A 22,056-nucleotide genomic window follows, 5' to 3' on the forward strand; every position below is an offset into this window, starting at 1 on the left:
CTCACACAAATTCACACCCAGTATGCAAACACACACAAATACACAAGCACAAGTGAACACACACACACACAATAATAATACATATAATATATGACTATGTAAAGGGGGGGAAACAATGGAGTTCTGTATTTCCAGCTGTAAATGTAACCTCTAACCTCCAGTCAGTCAGTCAGCTTTAGTGTCTTTGTCACCAAGCATCTGCAACTTCCGAGACCAGTTCTATTGCCAGAACAGTCTACTGTTACAGGGCTGAGAGAGAGAGAGAGAGAGAGAGAGAGAGAGAGAGAGAGAGAGAGAGAGAGAGAGAGAGAGAGAGAGAGAGAGAGAGAGAGAGAGAGAGAGAGAGGGAGAGGGAGAGGGAGAGGGAGAGGGAGAGCGAGAGAGAGAGGCCACTCTAAAGTCTAAACAGCCAACAGTCACAAGGTATCAATGGATGCATCGGTAGGTATAATCACATAGTTGTACACTTACATGACGGTTCTCTATACAGATGTTGAACATGGAAATCAGAAGCCCTGAAAACTGATCTGGGATTGTGTTGTATTGTTTCATTTCACCTTTTAAAGTCCCATTGAGCTGAATATCTCTTTTACAAGAGAGCCCTGCATTCAGACAATTTATAAACACAACATCACGCAAATATACAAGATTACAGAATACAGTCAAGTCAAGTCAAGAGAAACAATCACATTCTTCAGCAAAGAGGTTCCTGATCAACAGTGTGAACAGTCCAAGAGGCACTAGTAGATTTAGTCGTTCCATACATGGGGTGCAAAGAAACCAAAAGATGATTTACCCAAATCTGTGTAGACTGAAGGAATCTCCAGTTAGCCATCCCTGAGACCGGGTTTCGTCATTCCTACATCTAAAGTGTATTAATGATGTTAGGTATGGCAGAAGTTTATGTAAGAGAGCTTTAGAAATAAAAAGAGAGTAATTAATCGATCTACGTGACTTCAAGGATCAGCTTACTCTCCCCAAATCCTTACCATAACCACGTAGGAGAGACACAACAGACCTTAGATCAGTGTTTTCTAGGGCAACTTCATACCTTACTCTTCTTATTATTACCTCAGTGCTTACCGCTTGTCCTACATACCTTTGCGTGCGTCCTACATTGAAACCGCTGCTGATTGGTCCTTTGCTTATCAGAGGTGGGCTGACTCGTAGAAATGGAGAAAGCTCATTGGTCAGTGGTAGATCTCCTCTCCGTCTATTGGCTGAGTCGGCTTTCAGAGCTAGAGACCCAGCCGTACATTGGGTACTGTGTGCAGTGTCTCTCTTCCTGTGTTACCGCCCTTGGGGTGAGAAAGAAAGTGAGTAGCAGTGAAGCCTTCGTATTCATTGGAGCAGTACAGTAAGTAACTAGCTACTGTCATTTGATAGCTTGCGCCTTCTGGAGTGAACTGAAGACGTGTGGATTGAATTTGCCCAGTCGCTGTAGATTCAGGTGAGCATCCATCGAGGTTACACATTTGTGAATCGTTTTGCCCGCTATCTAACGTTAGATACAGCAATCGTGTGGCCATTTCACTATTTCGCTAGCCAGTTAGCTATCTGGCTATGCTACGTTAGCTGACGTTTCGTGCTTCTCGGTCTGCCAGTGAGTGATACAAGCTTGGTGTTTGTGTGTTGTTGACAGATTTGGTAACTACCTAATGATCCGATGCGGATAAATCTGTGACTGATAGCTGTAGTTAGCCAGCTAGTTATGGGATGATGTTGGACTGTGTAGGCAGTTCAGGGGCGTATTCGTTACGGAAACTGTTTACCGTTTAACAGAACAAGACGGGAGTTTCTATTCGTTCGATTTGCTTCCGTTTAGGAAACGATTTGCAACAGAATGGGCGTAATGAATACGCCCTAGTTTACGTTTTCTTGCTCTCTCCTCTTATCTCCAATGTCTTTGGTAATAACTTTGTCACCATTGCCCTCTTAGCTCTGTTCCTCATCTCTAGTTAGCTAATCAGCTAAGTTAGTTACCTAGTTATATTATCAGACAGACAGTTAGTAAATCATCATTTATTCAAATCAAATAAATCATCATTTATTTGGTCGAAATAGTCCGTAGCTACTGAATCAGAATGATATAGAAAACTGGTGAACTAAATAAATCTTGTTATTATACTAGCTAGCTAGTGTGAATTAATTTACCTACTAACGTTACAGCTTGTATGTTTTAGGGCATTGCCAAGTTAGTATTTGTTGTTGCTGATCAAGGTCCTACAGCATCGCTACAGGACCTGTGGACCACAGTACGCCACCTCCCTGTCGCAACAGGGCCGCGCCTGTCTGTCAAATCACAGTTTATTTGTCACATGCGCTGAGGACAACAGGTATAGACTGTCGTTGTCAGAACAACAAACCAAGCTAGCTGCCCATCTTAACTATAAGGTTTTACAGAGGTGACTCAGTTAAACGTGGGTCTTGCTCAACTTAAATCGGCATGGTTGTCATGCGTTTCAGACTGTTTACCATGTAAACAAGGTGTGTGTGTGTGTGTGTGTGTGTGTGTGTGTGTGTGTGTGAGAGAGAGAGAGAGAAAAATAGCAAATGCGATGTGTGTGTGCGCGGGCACTTCCATTGTTAGTAGCAGCAGAAACAATGCCTCCTGTGATACACCCCTGGTTCAGCAGCCCTCCACAAAAGGTGCTTATTTAGTGGCTTCAAATCCTTATCTGCCACCTGAAAGACTGCATCCCTTATGTGGTCACAACACGGCTTTGTTCTGAATGCAGGGTGTGGCCCAAGCCGTCGAGGAAAGCCTTTATAAGGAAACGTGTGAGTTAGCCCAGGTGTGAAGTTGATCACAGGCACAGATCTACAATCAGCATGTCCCCTCCAGACCCTAAGCTTTACCATTAAAGAGAAAAACACTAACTTCTGTCACTCCACCCAGTCCTGGGGGACGGTTCTGTCACGCTGCCCAGTCCTGGGGGACGGTTCTGTCACTCCGCCCAGTCCTGGGGGACGGTTCTGTCACTCCGCCCAGTCCTGGGGGACGGTTCTGTCACTCCGCCCAGTCCTGGGGGACGGTTCTGTCACTCCGCCCAGTCCTGGGGGACGGTTCTGTCACTCCGCCCAGTCCTGGGGGGCGGTTCTGTCACTCCGCCCAGTCCTGGGGGGCGGTTCTGTCACTCCGCCCAGTCCTGGGGGACGGTTCTGTCACTCCGCCCAGTCCTGGGGGACGGTTCTGTCACTCCGCCCAGTCCTGGGGGACGGTTCTGTCACTCCGCCCAGTCCTGGGGGACGGTTCTGTCACTCCGCCCAGTCCTGGGGGACGGTTCTGTCACTCCGCCCAGTCCTGAGGGACGGTTCTGTCACTCCGCCCAGTCCTGAGGGACGGTTCTGTCACTCCGCCCAGTCCTGAGGGACGGTTCTGTCACTCCGCCCAGTCCTGGCGGACGGTTCTGTCACGCTGGCCAGTCCTGGCGGACGGTTCTGTCACTCCGCCCAGTCCTGGGGGAAGGTTCTGTCACTCCGCCCAGTCCTGGGGGACGGTTCTGTCACTCCGCCCAGTCCTGGGGGACAGTAGTTCTGTCTGCAGTATAAAGACAAAGAGGTCATAGTGCCGTTCACTTGAGAGAGCGAGAGAGATGCCTTTTAGCAGACTTTCATCCAAGCGAGGAAAAGTGAGGGCAGTGTGTCTGTCTGTCTGCCTGTCTGCCTGCCTGTCTGCCTGCCTGCCTGCCTGTTTGTCTGCCTGTTTGTCTGCCTGTCTGTCTGCCTGCCTGCCTGCCTGTTTGTCTGCCTGCCTGCCTGTCTGCCTGCCTGTCTGCCTGCCTGTCTGCCTGCCTGTCTGCCTGCCTGTCTGCCTGCCTGCCTGCCTGTCTGCCTGTTTGTCTGTCTCCTACACGACAACAACAAATGCGTTAGCCACAGCTGATCCAGAGAAGGTTAACAGGCTCAGAGATGCCAACTCAGCATGTTGTATGTGTGTGAATATCAGCCTGTTAGCAGGATAATCAGGTCTGATACTGCTCAGCCGGTTCTACTTCTGTCCGCTCCAACAGAGGGAGAAATCAGCCTGTAGCATGATGCTCATACTTCTACCATTAGAGTTGGGAAGGTGTAATTATTTAAACGGTTATTACACCAGATAGTGTTTGTGGGGGGAATTCTCTGCCATGTTGTTTCTGTTCGCCGCTGAGCAGAGGTTTGAGAGGACACTAACTTCTGTCACGCTACCCAGTCCTGGGGGACACTTCTGTCACACTGCCCAGTCCTGGGGGACACTTCTGTCATGCTGCCCAGTCCTGGGGGACACTTCTGTCATGCTGCCCAGTCCTGGGGGACACTTCTGTCATGCTGCCCAGTCCTGGGGGACACTTCTGTCACGCGTCTTGACTTCAACCCTCAAAGGTGCAAAGGGGAGAGAGAGAGAGAGAGAGGGGACGAGGAGGGGTAGAGGGAGATGTAGGAGAGAGAGAGAGAGGCAGACAGACGAGGAGGGGTAGAGGGAGACGTAGGAGAGAGAGAGAGAGGCAGACAGACGAGGAGGGGTAGAGGGAGACGTAAGAGAGAGAGAGAGAGGCAGACAGACGAGGAGGGGTAGAGGGAGACGTAAGAGAGAGAGAGGCAGACAGACGAGGAGGGGTAGAGGGAGACGTAGGAGAGAGAGAGAGAGGCAGACAGACAAGGAGGGGTAGAGGGAGACGTAGGAGAGAGAGAGAGAGGCAGACAGACGAGGAGGGGTAGAGGGAGACGTAGGAGAGAGAGAGAGAGGCAGACAGACGAGGAGGGGTAGAGGGAGACGTAGGAGAGAGAGAGAGAGAGAGGCAGACAGACGAGGAGGGGTAGAGGGAGACGTAAGAGAGAGAGAGAGAGGCAGACAGACGAGGAGGGGTAGAGGGAGACGTAAGAGAGAGAGAGAGAGGCAGACAGACGAGGAGGGGTAGAGGGAGACGTAGGAGAGAGAGAGAGAGGCAGACAGACGAGGAGGGGTAGAGGGAGACGTGTGAGAGAGAGAGAGGCAGACAGACGAGGAGGGGTAGAGGGAGACGTGAGAGAGAGAGAGGCAGACAGACGAGGAGGGGTAGAGGGAGACGTGAGAGAGAGAGGCAGACAGACGAGGAGGGGTAGAGGGAGACGTGTGTGTGTGAGAGAGAGAGAGAGAGGCAGACAGACGAGGAGGGGTAGAGGGAGACGTAAGAGAGAGAGAGAGGCAGACAGACGAGGAGGGGTAGAGGGAGACGTGAGAGAGAGAGGCAGACAGACGAGGAGGGGTAGAGGGAGACGTGAGAGAGAGAGGCAGACAGACGAGGAGGGGTAGAGGGAGACGTAAGAGAGAGAGAGAGACAGACAGACGAGGAGGGGTAGAGGGAGTTGTAAGAGAGACAGAGAGAGAGGCAGACAGACGAGGAGGGGTAGAGGGAGACGTAAGAGAGAGAGAGAGAGAGAGAGGCAGACAGACGAGGAGGGGTAGAGGGAGACGTAGGAGAGAGCGAGAGAGAGGCAGACAGACGAGGAGGGGTAGAGGGAGACGTAGGAGAGAGAGAGAGAGAGGCAGACAGACGAGGAGGGGTAGAGGGAGATGTAGGAGAGAGAGAGAGGCAGACAGGGCAAGCTGCGGCTTTTTTAAAGTACCACTTTGTACCTCCTCCAACCCCACCTCCCTCAATCCACGTTTCATTTCATGTTTGTTGTTTTACCACCGCAGTGACTTCCCTGTCAGCATCTCATCCTTCCATTCCTCCCTCTTTACCTCACCCTCTCTCTCTTCCTCCTTGCCTCTCACCTCTGCTCCATCTGTTTTTCATCAGGCTCTGCCTTTCCCCAGCCACTCTAGAAGGGAGTGTCCCACACCAGCAGAGCAGAGAGGAGAACAGAGAAGAGAGCAGGAAGGAGGAGGGAGGGAAAGAAGAGAACAGAGAAGAGAGCAGGACGGAGGAGGCAGGGAAAGAAGAGAACAGAGAAGAGAGCAGAACGGAGGAGGGAGGGAAAGAAGAGAACAGAGAAGAGAGCAGGACGGAGGAGGCAGGGAAAGAAGAGAACAGAGAAGAGAGCAGGACGGAGGAGGGAGGGAAAGAAGAGAACAGAGAAGAGAGCAGGACGGAGGAGGCAGGGAAAGAAGAGAACAGAGAAGAGAGCAGGACGGAGGAGGGAGGGAAAGAAGAGAAGAGAGAAGAGAGCAGGTCGGAGGAGGAGGCAGGGAAAGAAGAGAACAGAGAAGAGAGCAGGACGGAGGAGGGAGGGAAAGAAGAGAAGAGAGCAGGACGGAAGAGGGAGGGAAAGAAGAGAAGAGAGCAGGATGGAGGAGGGATTGGAGGAGAGATATGAGGGGATATGGGAGAGATGATAAGGAGAGATAAGGAGATATGAGGGGATATGGGAGAGATAAGGAGAGATATGAGATGATAAGGAGAGAGATGGGAGATATGAGGAGGAGAGATATGAGGGGATATGGGAGAGATGAGGAGGAGAGATATGAGGGGATATGGGAGAGATGATAAGGAGAGATGAGGGGATAGGGAGAGATGATAAGGAGAGATATGAGGGGATATGGGAGAGATGAGGAGGAGAGATGAGGAGGAGAGATATGAGGGGATATGGGAGAGATGATAAGGAGAGAAATTAGTGGATATGGGAGAGATGATAAGGAATATATGAGAGGATATGAGCGAGATGAGGAAGGGAGATATGAGGGGATATGGGAGATGATGAGGAGAGATATGAGGGGATAAGGAGAGATATGAGGGGATATGGGAGAGATGATAAGGAATATATGAGGGGATATGGGAGAGATATGGGAGAGATGAGGAGGAGAGATATGAGGGGATATGGGAGAAATGATATGGAATATATGAGGGGATATGGGAGAGATGAGGAGGGGAGATATGAGGGGATATGGGAGATGATGAGGAGAGATATGAGGGGATATGATAGAGATGATAAGGAGAGATATGAGGGGTTAGTTTATCACCCCTAGGATAGTAAAGGAGAGATATGATAGAGATGATAAGGAGAGATATGAAAGGTTAGTTTATCACCCCTAGGATAGTAAAGGAGAGATATGAGAGGTTAGTTTATCACCCCTAGGATAGTAAAGGAGAGATATGATAGAGATGATAAGGAGAGATATGAGAGGTTAGTTTATCACCCCTAGGATAGTAAAGGAGAGATGATGAGGGGATATGGGAGAGATGATAAGGAGAGATATGAGAGGTTAGTTTATCACCCCTAGGATAGTAAAGGAGAGATGATGAGGGGATATGGGAGAGATGATAAGGAGAGATATGAGAGGTTAGTTTATCACCCCTAGGATAGTAAAGGAGAGATGATGAGGGGATATGGGAGAGATGATAAGGAGAGATATGAGAGGTTAGTTTATCACTCCTAGGATAGTAAAGGAGAGATATGGGAGAGATGATAAGGAGAGATATGAGAGATTCGTTTATCACTCCTAGGATAGTAAAGGTCGTTATCAAAAACACAATTCGTTGCAGACCGTTCAATTAGTCTGCTGGGGTCAAGAACCAGCTCTGCTAAAACCATTGACAACAACGTGCCGTTTCCAAGGAATTGTTAAATAAATGTTCCATCTATTTGGTTGTAATATCGTCACGTCCTGAAGAGCACAGTCACAACTACATATTTATCTCTATCATCAGAGTTATACAGCAAGGTACTGTTTTATGATCAGTAAACATCAGTTGATCAAGTATTTTCAGATACGTGAAGGTATCCTATTCATTTAGCTAGCTAAGCAACGTGTAATTTAGCTTGCTAAGCAACGTGTCATTTAGCTAGCTAAGCAACATGTCATTTAGCTTGCTAAGCAACGTGTCATTTAGCTAGCTAAGCAACGTGTCATTTAGCTAGCCCTTTGCAGAGCAAGGGGAACCACTACTTCAAGGTCTCCGAGCAAGTGACGTCACCGATTGGAAATGTTATTTAGCGCACAACACCGCTAACTAGCTAGCCGTTTCACATCCGTTACATCAGCAGCGATGAAACACTCTGGAAAAACAACGTTGAAAAGGGGATACTGTTAGCTAATGTTGCTAGGTAGGCCGAGCTATGTCGCCCTGAGAAAAAAGTACATTAGTTCTACCTAACACGTAGTTTCTACCGGTAGCTGGCAAAGTAATCATTATGCGTCCTTCTGCTTGACAAGCAGGGCCCACAGAGGGTGGGACATGGTAGAGCCCGCGGAGGGTGGGACATGGTAGAGCCCGCGGAGGGTGGGACATGGTAGAGCCCGCGGAAGGTGGGACATGGTAGAGCCCGCAGATTGTGGGACATTGTAGAGTCCGCGGAGGGTGGGACATGGTAGAGACCGCGGAGGGTGGGACATGGTAGAGCCCGCGGAGGGTGGAACATGGTAGAGCCCGCGGAGGGTGGGACATTGTAGAGCCCGCGGAGGGTGGGACATGGTAGAGCCCGCGGAGGGTGGGACATGGTAGAGCCCGCGGAGGGTGGGACATGGTAGAGCCCGCGGAGGGTGGGACATGGTAGAGCCCGCGGAGGGTGGGACATTGTAGAGCCCGCGGAGGGTGGGACATTGTAGAGCCCGCGGAGGGTGGGACATTGTAGAGCCCGCGGAGGGTGGGACATGGTAGAGCCCGCGGATTGTGGGACATTGTAGAGCCCGCGGAGGGTGGGACATTGTAGAGCCCGCGGAGGGTGGGACATGGTAGAGCCCGCGGATTGTGGGACATTGTAGAGCCCGCGGAGGGTGGGACATTGTAGAGCCCGCGGAGGGTGGGACATGGTAGAGCCCGCGGATTGTGGGACATGGTAGAGCCCGCGGAGGGTGGGACATTGTAGAGCCCGCGGAGGGTGGGACATGGTAGAGACCGCGGAGGGTGGGACATGGTAGAGCCCGCGGAGGGTGGGACATGGTAGAGCCCGCGGAGGGTGGGACATTGTAGAGCCCGCGGAGGGTGGGACATGGTAGAGCCCGCGGCGGGTGGGACATGGTAGAGCCCGCGGAGGGTGGGACATGGTAGAGCCCGCGGATTGTGGGACATTGTAGAGCCCGCGGAGGGTGGGACATTGTAGAGCCCGCGGAGGGTGGGACATGGTAGAGCCCGCGGATTGTGGGACATGGTAGAGCCCGCGGAGGGTGGGACATTGTAGAGCCCGCGGAGGGTGGGACATGGTAGAGCCCGCGGAGGGTGGGACATTGTAGAGCCCGCGGAGGGTGGGACACGTAGAGCCCGCGGAAGGTGGGACATTGTAGAGCCCGCGGAGGGTGGGACATTGTAGAGCCCGCGGAAGGTGGGACATTGTAGAGCCCGCGGAGGGTGGGACATTGTAGAGCCCGCGGAAGGTGGGACATGGTAGAGCCCGCGGAGGGTGGGACACGTAGAGCCCGCGGAGGGTGGGACATTGTAGAGCCCGCGGAAGGTGGGACATGGTAGAGCCCGCGGAGGGTGGGACACGTAGAGCCCGCGGAGGGTGGGACATTGTAGAGCCCGCGGAAGGTGGGACATGGTAGAGCCCGCGGAGGGTGGGACACGTAGAGCCCGCGGAGGGTGGGACACGTAGAGCCCGCGGAAGGTGGGACATGGTAGAGCCCGCGGAGGGTGGGACACGTAGAGCCCGCGGAGGGTGGGACATTGTAGAGCCCACGGAGGGTGGGACATTGTAGAGCCCGCGGAGGGTGGGACACGTAGAGCCCGCGGAGGGTGGGACATTGTAGAGCCCACGGAGGGTGGGACATTGTAGAGCCCGCGGAGGGTGGGACATGGTAGAGTCCAGGGAGGTTTGGGACACGTAGAGCCCGCGGAGGGTGGGACATGAACCTAAACCTCTCATACTTTTATTTTATATCACTCAAATATCCAATTAATGGTGGCCAGATAACCTTCACGTATCTGAAAATACATGATCAACTGACTGTTTACTGATCATAAAACAGTCCCTTGCTGTATAACTCTGATGATAGAGATAAATGTGTAGTTGTGACTGTGCCCTTCAGGACATGATGATATTACAACGGCCCCTTGAAAATGACACGCTGTTATCAGTAGTTTTAGTGGAGCTGATGGTCTCCTTGACCCCCCCAGCAGCCGAATGGAACCCTCTGCACTGCATTGTGATGTTTCATTGACAACGTCCTATAGGTGGAGGATGTTCGAAGTACAGAACTCTCTCTCTGTCCCTGGGTTTGTGTTGTAATGAAATAACCATTCTCCATTTCCTGCTCAACTCTCAACTTTAACATTACTCAACATCTCTCTCTCTCTCTCTCTCTCTCTCTCTCTCTCTGTCTCTCTGTCTCTGTCTCTCTCTCTCTCTCTCTCTCTGTTGCTCTCTGTCGCTCTCTGTCTGTCTCTGTCTCTCTCTCTGTCTCTCTCTCTGTCTCTCTCTCTGTCTCTCTCTCTGTCTCTCTCTCTGTCTCTCTCTCTGTCTCTCTCTCTGTCTCTCTCTATGTCTCTCTCTCTCTCTGTTCTCTCTCTCTCTCTCTCTCTCTCTCTCTCTCTCTCTCTCTCTCTCTCTGTCTCTCTGTCTCTCTCTCTCGCTGAAGGACTACTGTGTAGAGGTCGAATGATTATGATTTTCCAATGCCGATACTGATTATTGGAGGACCAAAAAAAGCCGATACCGATTAATCGGACAATTTATATATATATATATATATATTTGTACTAATGACAATTACAACAATACTGAACTAACACTTATTTTAACTTAATATAATACATAAATAAAATCAATTTAGTCTCAAATAAATAATGAAAAAAGTTCAATTTGGTTTAAATAATGCAAAAACAAAGTGTTGGAGGAGAAAGTAAAAGTGCAATATGTGCCATGTAAGAAAGCTAACGTTTAAGTTCCTTTCTCAGAACATGAGAACATATGAAAGCTGGTGGTTCCTTTTAACATGAGTCTTCAATATTCCCAGGTAAGAAGTTTTAGGTTGTAGTTATTATAGGACTATTTCTCTCTATACCATTTCGATTTCATTAACCTTTGACTATTGGATGTTCTTATAGGCACTATAGTATTGCCAGCCTAATCTCGGGAGTTGATAGGCTTGAAGTCATAAACATCGATGTGCTTGCGAAAAGCTGCTGGCAAACGGAGGAAAGTGCTGTTTGAATGAATGCTTACGAGCCTGCTGCTGCCTACCACCCCTCAGTCAGACTGCTCTATCAAATCATAGACTTAATTATAATATAATAACACACAGAAATACGAGCCTTCGGTCATTAATATGGTCAAATCTGGAAACTATCATTTCGAAAACAAGACGTTTATTCTTTCAGTGAAATCAGGAACCGTTCCATATTTTATCTAACGGGTGGCATCCATAAGTCTAAATATTGCTGTTACATTGCACAACCTTCAATGTTATGTCATAATTATGTAAAATTCTGGCAAATTAATTACGGTCTTTGTTAGGAAGAAATGGTCTTCACACAGTTCACAACGAGCCAGGCGGCCCAAACTGCTGCATATACCCTGACTCTGCTGCATATACCCTGACTCTGCTGCATATACCCTGACTCTGCTGCATATACCCTGACTCTGCTGCATATACCCTGACTCTGCTGCGTATACCCTGACCCTGCTACATATACCCTGACCCTGCTACATATACCCTGACTCTGCTGCGTATACCCTGACTCTGCTGCGTATACCCTGACCCTGCTGCGTATACCCTGACCCTGCTGCGTATACCCTGACCCTGCTGCGTATACCCTGACTCTGCTACATATACCCTGACTCTGCTGCGTATACCCTGACTCTGCTACATATACCCGACTCTGCTGCGTATACCCCGACTCTGCTACATATACCCTGACTCTGCTACATATACCCTGACTCTGCTACATATACCCTGACTCTGCTACATATACCCGACTCTGCTGCGTATACCCTGACTCTGCTACATATACCCCGACTCTGCTGCGTATACCCTGACTCTGCTGCGTATACCCCGACTCTGCTGCGTATACCCTGACTCTGCTACATATACCCTGACTCTGCTGCGTATACCCCGACTCTGCTGCGTATACCCCGACTCTGCTACATATACCCCGACTCTGCTGCGTATACCCCGACTCTGCTACATATACCCCGACTCTGCTGCGTATACCCCGACTCTGCTGCGTATACCCCGACTCTGCTGCGTATACCCTGACTCTGCTACGTATACCCCGACTCTGCTGCGTATACCCTGACTCTGCTACATATACCCTGACTCTGCTGCATATACCCCGACTCTGCTACATATACCCGACTCTGCTGCGTATACCCCGACTCTGCTGCGTATACCCTGACTCTGCTGCGTATACCCTGACTCTGCTGCATATACCCTGACTCTGCTGCATATACCCTGACTCTGCTGCATATACCCTGACTCTGCTGCATATACCCTGACTCTGCTGCGTATACCCTGACTCTGCTGCATATACCCTGACTCTGCTGCATATACCCTGACTCTGCTGCGTATACCCCGACTCTGCTGCGTATACCCCGACTCTGCTACATATACCCGACTCTGCTGCGTATACCCCGACTCTGCTGCGTATACCCTGACTCTGCTGCGTATACCCTGACTCTGCTGCGTATACCCTGACTCTGCTGCATATACCCTGACTCTGCTGCATATACCCTGACTCTGCTGCATATACCCTGACTCTGCTGCATATACCCTGACTCTGCTGCATATACCCTGACTCTGCTGCATATACCCCGACTCTGCTGCGTATACCCCGACTCTGCTGCATATACCCCGACTCTGCTGCGTATACCCTGACTCTGCTACATATACCCTGACTCTGCTGCGTATACCCTGACTCTGCTGCGTATACCCTGACTCTGCTGCGTATACCCTGACTCTGCTGCATATACCCTGACTCTGCTGCGTATACCCCGACTCTGCTGCGTATACCCCGACTCTGCTGCGTATACCCTGACTCTGCTACATATACCCCGACTCTGCTGCGTATACCCCGACTCTGCTGCATATACCCCGACTCTGCTGCGTATACCCTGACTCTGCTACATATACCCCGACTCTGCTACATATACCCCGACTCTGCTGCGTATACCCTGACTCTGCTGCGTATACCCTGACTCTGCTACATATACCCCGACTCTGCTGCGTATACCCCGACTCTGCTGCGTATACCCCGACTCTGCTGCGTATACCCCGACTCTGCTGCGTATACCCCGACTCTGCTGCGTATACCCCGACTCTGCTGCGTATACCCTGACTCTGCTGCGTATACCCCGACTCTGCTACAGTTTCTACTGACCTTGTGGAAGTCCCTGTACATCTGGACAGTTTCTCCTGACCCTGTGGAAGTCCCTGTACATCTGGACAGTTTCTCCTGACCTTGTGAAGTCCCTGTACATCTGGACAGTTTCTCCTGACCTTGTGAAGTCCCTGTACATCTGGACAGTTTCTCCTGACCTTGTGAAGTCCCTGTATATCTGGACAGTTTCTGCAGTAAACACAGGTGACTGAGTTGAGCATGACTTTGCATACAGCCAGCTCATGTGACTTTTCCCTCAAAGGTGTGAGTCGTGTTTTAGTTTTGTATGTGGGGAGTCTGAGTAGTAGTGGTGTGTGTGTGTGTGTGTGTGTGTGTGTGTGTGTGGATGGGGGGGGAGTAGTGGTGTGTACACAAACAAACCCAAAACACAGAAACTGGAGAATGTAACAGTGTGTGTACTGTACATCTATAACTAGAGAGGCTGGTTGTGGTGGTGTTATTGGCTCTGTGTACTGTATAACTAGAGAGGCTGGTTGTAGTATGTTGTGGTGGTGTTATTGGCTCTGTGTACTGTACATCTATAACTAGAGAGGCTGGTTGTAGTATGTTGTGGTGGTGTTATTGGCTCTGTGTACTGTACATCTATAACTAGAGAGGCTGGTTGTAGTATGTTGTGGTGGTGTTATTGGCTCTGTGTACTGTACATCTATAACTAGAGAGGCTGGTTGTAGTATGTTGTGGTGGTGTTATTGGCTCTGTGTACTGTATAACTAGAGAGGCTGGTTGTAGTATGTTGTGGTGGTGTTATTGGCTCTGTGTACTGTACATCTATAACTAGAGAGGCTGGTTGTAGTATGTTGTGGTGGTGTTATTGGCTCTGTGTACTGTACATCTATAACTAGAGAGGCTGGTTGTAGTATGTTGTGGTGGTGTTATTGGCTCTGTGTACTGTACATCTATAACTAGAGAGGCTGGTTGTAGTATGTTGTGGTGGTGTTATTGGCTCTGTGTACTGTATAACTAGAGAGGCTGGTTGTAGTATGTTGTGGTGGTGTTATTGGCTCTGTGTACTGTATAACTAGAGAGGCTGGTTGTAGTATGTTGTGGTGGTGTTATTGGCTCTGTGTACTGTATAACTAGAGAGGCTGGTTGTAGTATGTTGTGGTGGTGTTATTGGCTCTGTGTACTGTATAACTAGAGAGGCTGGTTGTAGTATGTTGTGGTGGTGTTATTGGCTCTGTGTACTGTACATCTATAACTAGAGAGGCTGGTTGTAGTATGTTGTGGTGGTGTTATTGGCTCTGTGTACTGTACATCTATAACTAGAGAGGCTGGTTGTAGTATGTTGTGGTGGTGTTATTGGCTCTGTGTACTGTATAACTAGAGAGGCTGGTTGTAGTATGTTGTGGTGGTGTTATCTACTGTTGTCTAGGATGATTAGTAGAGCTCGGAGAATGGAATCAATCAGACTCTACTAATGGATCCTCCCAGACCATTACCACCATTACCTCCCTTCCATGCTCCATTACTCCTGTCTGGACTGTCTACTCCACCTAATCACCTGGAGGGTCCTGGAGGAGACAGAAGAACAGCCATTAGTATGGGTTTTATAACCTGTGAAGGTGGTGTTGACCACACACAGAAAGTAGATAGATGACGTAAGAGCTGAGTTGACATTGTGGTAAGAGAATGACGTGTGTGTAGATTAGTCTACAAGTCCGTGGTCTCCAGTCAGACCTCGCTGGCCACTCTGTCTTCCAGTCTCAGCTAATGGAACTCAGAGGTTAACAATCAGGTGGTTTAGATACTGATGGGTGTGTCTGTGTTGTGGATTTGGCTCTACAATGTCAGAACGTTTTCTGTCAGAAAGGGTTTTTCTAGACCTTGAAAGCTGGCGGCCGTTCCAACAGGGGACTGAAACACGTGTTTTTATCCCACAGATAAACTGTCTGCAGTTAGTTGGCTTTTACCATCATGGATATTTAACTCCTGGTTCAGGGCTTAGCTAGGCCTACGCTAGATTTAAACACGGCCCATAACCTATTAGAATAGACTACATCGCCTAATACTTATTCAGGAGGGAGTCCTACCTGGTCTGGTGTTATCAGGCTGTGGACTGGACTCGGACGTGACCCGCCTTCACCCCGTCTTCAGAACCCGATTTGCATCATCAATAGCCAGCGATGGATGTGATCAACATTACGATCATCATGAATGCTGACATTTCATCTGCTCTCATTTACTTTCCGTTAGGGCAGAGTGAGCCTGTTATTCCCCTGTTAACCCCCGGCTATAGAGCACCACAGTGGAGGTGTCATAATACCCATAAAACCTAACGGTCAGACAGGGAAATGTTTCCAATTGTTTTTCTGCAATTCATTTAAAAAGTGTCTTTTATCAATATGTTCGACTCTGTTTACTCTCCAATTCTGAATTGCTAATTAGTATTAAAGTAGACATCGTGCAAAACTACAAATCCCAGCATGCTCCTGCAGGTCATCTCTAGCTGACATCTTTACTAACAGGTATTGTGTCAATTTAAAACTTTCACAAGACGGTTCACAGAATTGTCCATTTGAAAGAAATGTAGCCAGTTTATTCATGAATACATTTAGATAGTTAAATCCCGGGATTCCTACCTTTGCCTCGATTCGTCAGTCTGGTCCAGATCATCATGGTATTTGTAGTTCTTTATGATAGCCACATTAGCAGCTAATTAGCATTTCATTTTTGGGAGGCCAATATATATGTCACTTTGTCTGAGAGAGATTTACATGGTAATCAAACCATCACCCCAGGGGAAGCCGACACAAACCATCACCCCGGGGGAAGCCGACACAAAACATCACCCCGGGGGAAGCCGACACAAACCATCACCCCGGGGGAAGCCGACACAAAACATCACCCCGGGGGAAGCCGACACAAACCATCACCCCGGGGGAAGCCGACACAAAACATCACCCCGGGGGAAGCCGACACAAAACATCACCCCGGGGGAAGCCGACACAAAACATCACCCCGGGGGAAGCCGACACAAATCATCACCCCGGGGGAAGCCGACACAAAACATCACCCCGGGGGAAGCCGACACAAAACATCACCCCGGGGGAAGCCGACACAAAACATCACCCCGGGGGAAGCCGACACAAAACATCACCCCGGGGGAAGCCGACACAAAACACAGACCTTATTTTACGTGTTTCTAAAAAAATCCCCTACGGGGAAAAATGAATGGTGGAAAAACGTCTGGAACCATTTCCCTGTTTGACCGCTAGGTTTTCTGGGTATTATGACTCACACACTGTGGTACTTTATTCCAGGCTGTTGCTGTGTTAGTGTGGTGTTTGATTCCTTATTGGAGGAGTGGACAGTAAACCTCTGATTCTTGAGAGAACAGACCAAAACAGAGAGAGAGAACAGACCAAAACAGGGAGAGAGACCAGAACAGACCAGAACAGAGAGAGAGAATGATGTGGGAGAGGGAACAGACCAGAACAGGGAGAGAGAATAGAGAGAGAACAGACCAGAACAGAACAGAGAGAGGGAGAACGATGTGGGAGAGAGAACAGAACAGAGACAGAGAACGATGTGGGAGAGAGAACAGAACAGAGAGAGAGAACGATGTGGGAGAGAGAACAGAACAGAGATAGAGAACGATGTGGGAGAGAGAGAACAGACCAGAACAGAGAGAGAGAACAATGTTCCCTCTAAACCACACAGCTCCACCCAGACTGCATTAAGAATAAAATGGCCGCTGTGCCGAGGTCGTGGAAGATTGAACTCCACTCAACTTTTGTTTACACCCATGTTTCCCAACTCCAGTCCTCCTGTGCCTCCACAAGCACGTTGTTGTCCCAGACAAACATACCTGATTCAACTAGTCAAGGGCTTGATGATTAGTTTTATTTAACATTTACTTAGCTAGGAAAGTCAGTTAAGAACAAATTCGTATTTTCAGTGACGGCCTACCGGGGAACAGCAGGTTAACTGCCTTGTTCAGTGGCAGAACAGATTTTTACCTTGTCAGCTCGGGGATTCGAACCAGCAACCTTTCGGTTACTAGTCCAACGCACCGATATTGGCCACATAACACACATCCCAGAAGTGCCTTATTATTATTATTATTATTATTATTATAAACTGGTTATCAACATCATTAGAAAGGTAAAAAGCTATTTGTTTGTCGTACCCGTGGTATACGGTCTGATATACCACAGCTTTCAGACAATCAGCATCCAGGACTGGAACCACCCAGTTTATGTGATGTTTAAGACCGGAGGACAGACGCTGTCTGACTGGCTTTAATTACATCACCTACTTTGATCCCACTAACTCACATGTTATCATCCTCTCTGTCTCTCTCTCTCTCTCTGTCTGTCTGCCTGCCTGCCTCTCTGTCTGCCTGCCTGCCTGCCTCTCTGTCTGTCTGTCTCTCTAGCAGATTACCTGCCCCTAGGCGTGACACTTGGACCCAGAGGGACACAGACAGACACCCTGGTCTGCGGTTGGTGTAGCAGAGAGAGAACATGGCATTGTCGTTTAAGAAAGACCTGGAGAAGTACAAGGAGATTGACGAGGATGAGATCCTTAACAACCTGTCAGAGCAGGAACTCAAACAACTGGAGACTGCCCTGGAGGAGATGGACCCAGAGGTATGGAGGGGCGGGGGGGAGGTCTCAGTCTGTTTCTGTGTCTTCCTTGTTCGCCAGACAGACATCTCATTCTTATCAACTTTTAACCTCCCAACTCAACTCTCGCAATCCTCAACTCTCAATGTTGGGAAATCTAAGGGAGAGAGTGTGTGTGTGTGTGTGTGTGTGTGTGTGTGTGTGTGTGTGTGTGTGTGTGTGTGTGTGTGTGTGTGTGTGTGTGTGTGTGTGTGTGTGTGTGTGTGTGTGTGTGTGTGTTGATTCTGCATGCAGTCTGCCAAGCGTTTCTATGTTGATTTGCACGCAGAGTAGAGGAGGAGGCGCAGCAGAGTAGTAGAGGAGGAGGCGCAGCAGAGTAGTAGAGGAGGAGGCGTAGAGGAGGAGGCGTAGTAGAGGAGGAGGCGTAGTAGAGGAGGAGGCGCAGCAGAGAGGAGGAGGAGGAGGAGGAGGAGGCGCAGCAGAGTAGAGGAGGAGGAGGAGGAGTTCGTGCAGCAGAGTAGAGGAGGAGGAGGAGGCAGAGTAGAGGAGGAGGAGGAGGCGCAGCAGAGTGGAGGAGGAGGTCGTAGTCAAACCCCTCCAGGACTCCAGTGAGGTTAATTTTCCTTTTCAAGGGCCAGAGTGTGAGGTACAACAGCCATTTATTTGTGATATTACACAATAAACCTCAACAGAAGTATTGGGACGAGGCCAATGTGTTGTTACATCTCAAGTAGAGAACATCTTAAACATTCTTCTTCTCTTTCACTTATACACAGCATGAAGGAGATGAGTCCACTAACTAGGCAACCATAGGAACGCCACTCAACACAACACGGGACCGAATACAGCCCTAGTGTTTTTAAACATGGCACATGAATTTACCAATTGATCAATCAGTCAATAAACCCATGTATCCACCCCTCTGTGTCTCCCCCCCCCCCCCCCCCCCCCCCCTTCCAGAATGCATTGCTGCCAGCGTCGATGCGTCAGAAGGACCACACAGTGAAAGCAGCCACCGGCCCCTACAGCAGAGAGAAACTACTCAGTTTTCTGGAGAAGGAGGCCCTGGAGTATAAGGACAGAGATGATGTTGTGTCTTTCTCTGGAGAGAGGAAAGGTAGGAGGCCCTGGAGTGTAAAGACAGAGATGATGTTGTGTCTTTCTCTGGAGAGAGGAAAGGTAGGAGGCCCTGGAGTATAAAGACAGAGATGATGTTGTGTCTTTCTCTGGAGAGAGGAAAGGTAGGAGGCCCTGGAGTATAAAGACAGAGATTATGTGGTGTCTTTCTCTGGAGAGAGGAAAGGTAGGAGGCCCTGGAGTGTAAAGACAGAAATGATGTGGTGTCTTTCTCTGGAGAGAGGAAAGGTAGGAGGCCCTGGAGTATAAAGACAGAGATGATGTTGTGTCTTTCTCTGGAGAGAGGAAAGGTAGGAGGCCCTGGAGTATAAAGACAGAGATGATGTTGTGTCTTTCTCTGGAGAGAGGAAAGGTAGGAGGCCCTGGAGTATAAAGACAGAGATGATGTGGTGTCTTTCTCTGGAGAGAGGAAAGGTAGGAGGCCCTGGAGTATAAAGACAGAGATGATGTGGTGTCTTTCTCTGGAGAGAGGAAAGGTAGGAGGCCCTGGAGTATAAAGACAGAGATGATGTGGTGTCTTTCTCTGGAGAGAGGAAAGGTAGGAGGCCCTGGAGTATAAAGACAGAGATGATGTGGTGTCTTTCTCTGGAGAGAGGAAAGGTAGGAGGCCCTGGAGTATAAAGACAGAGATGATGTTGTGTCTTTCTCTGGAGAGAGGAAAGGTAGTAGGCCCTGGAGTATAAAGACAGAGATGATGTGGTGTCTTTCTCTGGAGAGAGGAAAGGTAGGAGGCCCTGGAGTATAAAGACAGAGATGATGTGGTGTCTTTCTCTGGAGAGAGGAAAGGTAGGAGGCCCTGGAGTATAAAGACAGAGATGATGTGGTGTCTTTCTCTGGAGAGAGGAAAGGTAGGAGGCCCTGGAGTATAAAGACAGAGATGATGTTGTGTCTTTTTCTGGAGAGAGGAAAGGTAGGAGGCCCTGGAGTATAAAGACAGAGATGATGTTGTGTCTTTCTCTGGAGAGAGGAAAGGTAGGAGGCCCTGGAGTATAAAGACAGAGATGATGTTGTGTCTTTCTCTGGAGAGAGGAAAGGTAGGAGGCCCTGGAGAATAAAGACAGAGATGATGTTGTGTCTTTCTCTGGAGAGAGGAAAGGTAGGAGGCCCTGGAGTATAAAGACAGAGATGATGTGGTGTCTTTCTCTGGAGAGAGGAAAGGTAGGAGGCCCTGGAGTATAAAGACAGAGATGATGTTGTGTCTTTTTCTGGAGAGAGGAAAGGTAGGAGGCCCTGGAGTATAAAGACAGAGATGATGTGGTGTCTTTCTCTGGAGAGAGGAAAGGTAGGGGGCACCTGGTGTATGTTCAGACCGTGTGCAGTGTTTCCACTATGATTTTTCTCAGGAGCTGTGGCGAAAGTAGCTGGGGGGGTGGGCTGGGGGCATGCTACCCTGGGGGGGGGGGAGAGAATGATATTCTACTCCAAAATGCCTGACGTCATCTGAAATATAACCGATGCGGCCTACTGCACCGAGACATGAGGAGGAGGAAGCGGTGGCTGTGCGCTTGTGGCTCTCATTTACTCTGTTTGCTACAAATATACATTGTAGCGTATCACTCGGCTCTTAAAGAGACAGGGAAAGGTTTTGGCAATTGAACTCATGAATACCATTTGTATGTCTCTGCATGCAGTTTGAAGGTAGTTTTACAAGACATTGCTAACTAGCGTTAGCGCGATGACAGGAAGTCTGGTATTGGCGCTGGCGCTAGTTAACATTTGCGCTAAAGCTAGTTATAGCAACTTCCCTCTGCACGCAGACATAACCAGCATTACTGTACTGTTGGAGCTAGAAATACCAGCATTACTGCACTGTTGGAGCTAGAAACATCAGCATTACTACACTGTTGGAGCTAGAAACACCAGCATTACTGCACTGTTGGAGCTAGAAACACCAGCATTACTACACTGTTGGAGCTAGAAACACCAGCATTACTACACTGTTGGAGCTACAAACACCAGCATTACTACACTGTTGGAGCTACAAACACCAGCATTACTACACTGTTGGAGCTACAAACACCAGCATTACTACACTGTTGGAGCTAGAAACACCAGCATTACTACACTGTTGGAGCTAGAAACACCAGCATTACTACACTGTTGGAGCTAGAAACACCAGCATTACTACACTGTTGGAGCTAGAAACACCAGCATTACTACACTGTTGGAGCTAGAAACACCAGCATTACTACACTGTTGGAGCTAGAAACACCAGCATTACTACACTGTTGGAGCTACAAACACCAGCATTACTACACTGTTGGAGCTAGAAACACCAGCATTACTACACTGTTGGAGCTAGAAACACCAGCATTACTACACTGTTGGAGCTAGAAACACCAGCATTACTACACTGTTGGAACTAGAAACACCAGCATTACTACACTGTTGGAGATATAAACACCAGCATTACTACACTGTTGGAGATAGAAACACCAGCATTACTACACTGTTGGAGATATAAACACCAGCATTACTACACTGTTGGAGATAGAAACACCAGCATTACTGCACTGTTGGAGCTAGAAACACCAGCATTACTACACTGTTGGAGCTAGAAACACCAGCATTACTACACTGTTGGAACTAGAAACACCAGCATTACTACACTGTTGGAGCTACAAACACCAGCATTACTACACTGTTGGAGCTACAAACACCAGCATTACTACACTGTTGGAGCTACAAACACCAGCATTACTGCACTGTTGGAGCTATAAACACCAGCATTACTACACTGTTGGAGCTAGAAACACCAGCATTACTGCACTGTTGGAGCTAGAAACACCAGCATTACTACACTGTTGGAACTAGAAACACCAGCATTACTACACTGTTGGAGCTAGAAACACAAGCATTACTGCACTGTTGGAGCTATAAACACCAGCATTACTACACTGTTGGAGCTAGAAACACAAGCATTACTGCACTGTTGGAGCTAGAAACACCAGCATTACTACACTGTTGGAGCTAGAAACACAAGCATTACTGCACTGTTGGAGCTATAAACACCAGCATTACTACACTGTTGGAGCAGGGTTAGGGTTGTTACCTCCAGTATGTATATAGAGCAGGGTTAGGGTTGTTACCTCCAGTATGTATATAGAGTAGGGTTA

At 48.9% G+C, this 22,056-nt stretch overlaps 2 protein-coding genes across 4 annotated transcripts in view; one reads left to right on the top strand and one right to left on the bottom strand.

Annotated features, from left to right (window-relative positions):
* Positions 1-1,294: 1,294 nt before the first annotated feature.
* LOC118964968 (tropomodulin-3-like) overlaps positions 1,295-22,056 on the top strand; it is a 42,705-nt gene continuing 21,943 nt past the window's right edge. The window contains exons 1-3 of one of the 3 annotated variants that reach the window (XM_036981503.1): positions 1,295-1,450; positions 17,617-17,827; positions 18,764-18,920. In XM_036981503.1, the coding sequence (XP_036837398.1) occupies positions 17,702-17,827; positions 18,764-18,920 (283 nt within the window). In that variant the 5' untranslated portion in view covers positions 1,295-1,450; positions 17,617-17,701. Of the gene's footprint in view, positions 1,451-17,613; positions 17,828-18,763; positions 18,921-22,056 lie in introns of all 3 variants that reach the window. The other 2 variants (XM_036981504.1, XM_036981505.1) reach the window with 2 other exon arrangements.
* On the bottom strand, positions 8,093-9,745 carry LOC118965055 (putative uncharacterized protein ENSP00000383309). The gene has a single exon (XM_036981799.1). It carries the CDS (start codon positions 9,743-9,745, stop codon positions 8,093-8,095), a length of 1,653 nt encoding a protein of 550 aa, XP_036837694.1.

Source organism: Oncorhynchus mykiss, chromosome 6 (assembly GCF_013265735.2).
Source record: "Oncorhynchus mykiss isolate Arlee chromosome 6, USDA_OmykA_1.1, whole genome shotgun sequence".
NCBI lineage: Eukaryota > Metazoa > Chordata > Actinopteri > Salmoniformes > Salmonidae > Oncorhynchus > Oncorhynchus mykiss.

Coding starts and splice junctions, on each gene's coding strand:
- LOC118965055 (XM_036981799.1), bottom strand. CDS start 9,745: ATGTCCCACCCTCCGCGGGCTCTACGTGTCCCAAACCTCCCTGGACTC.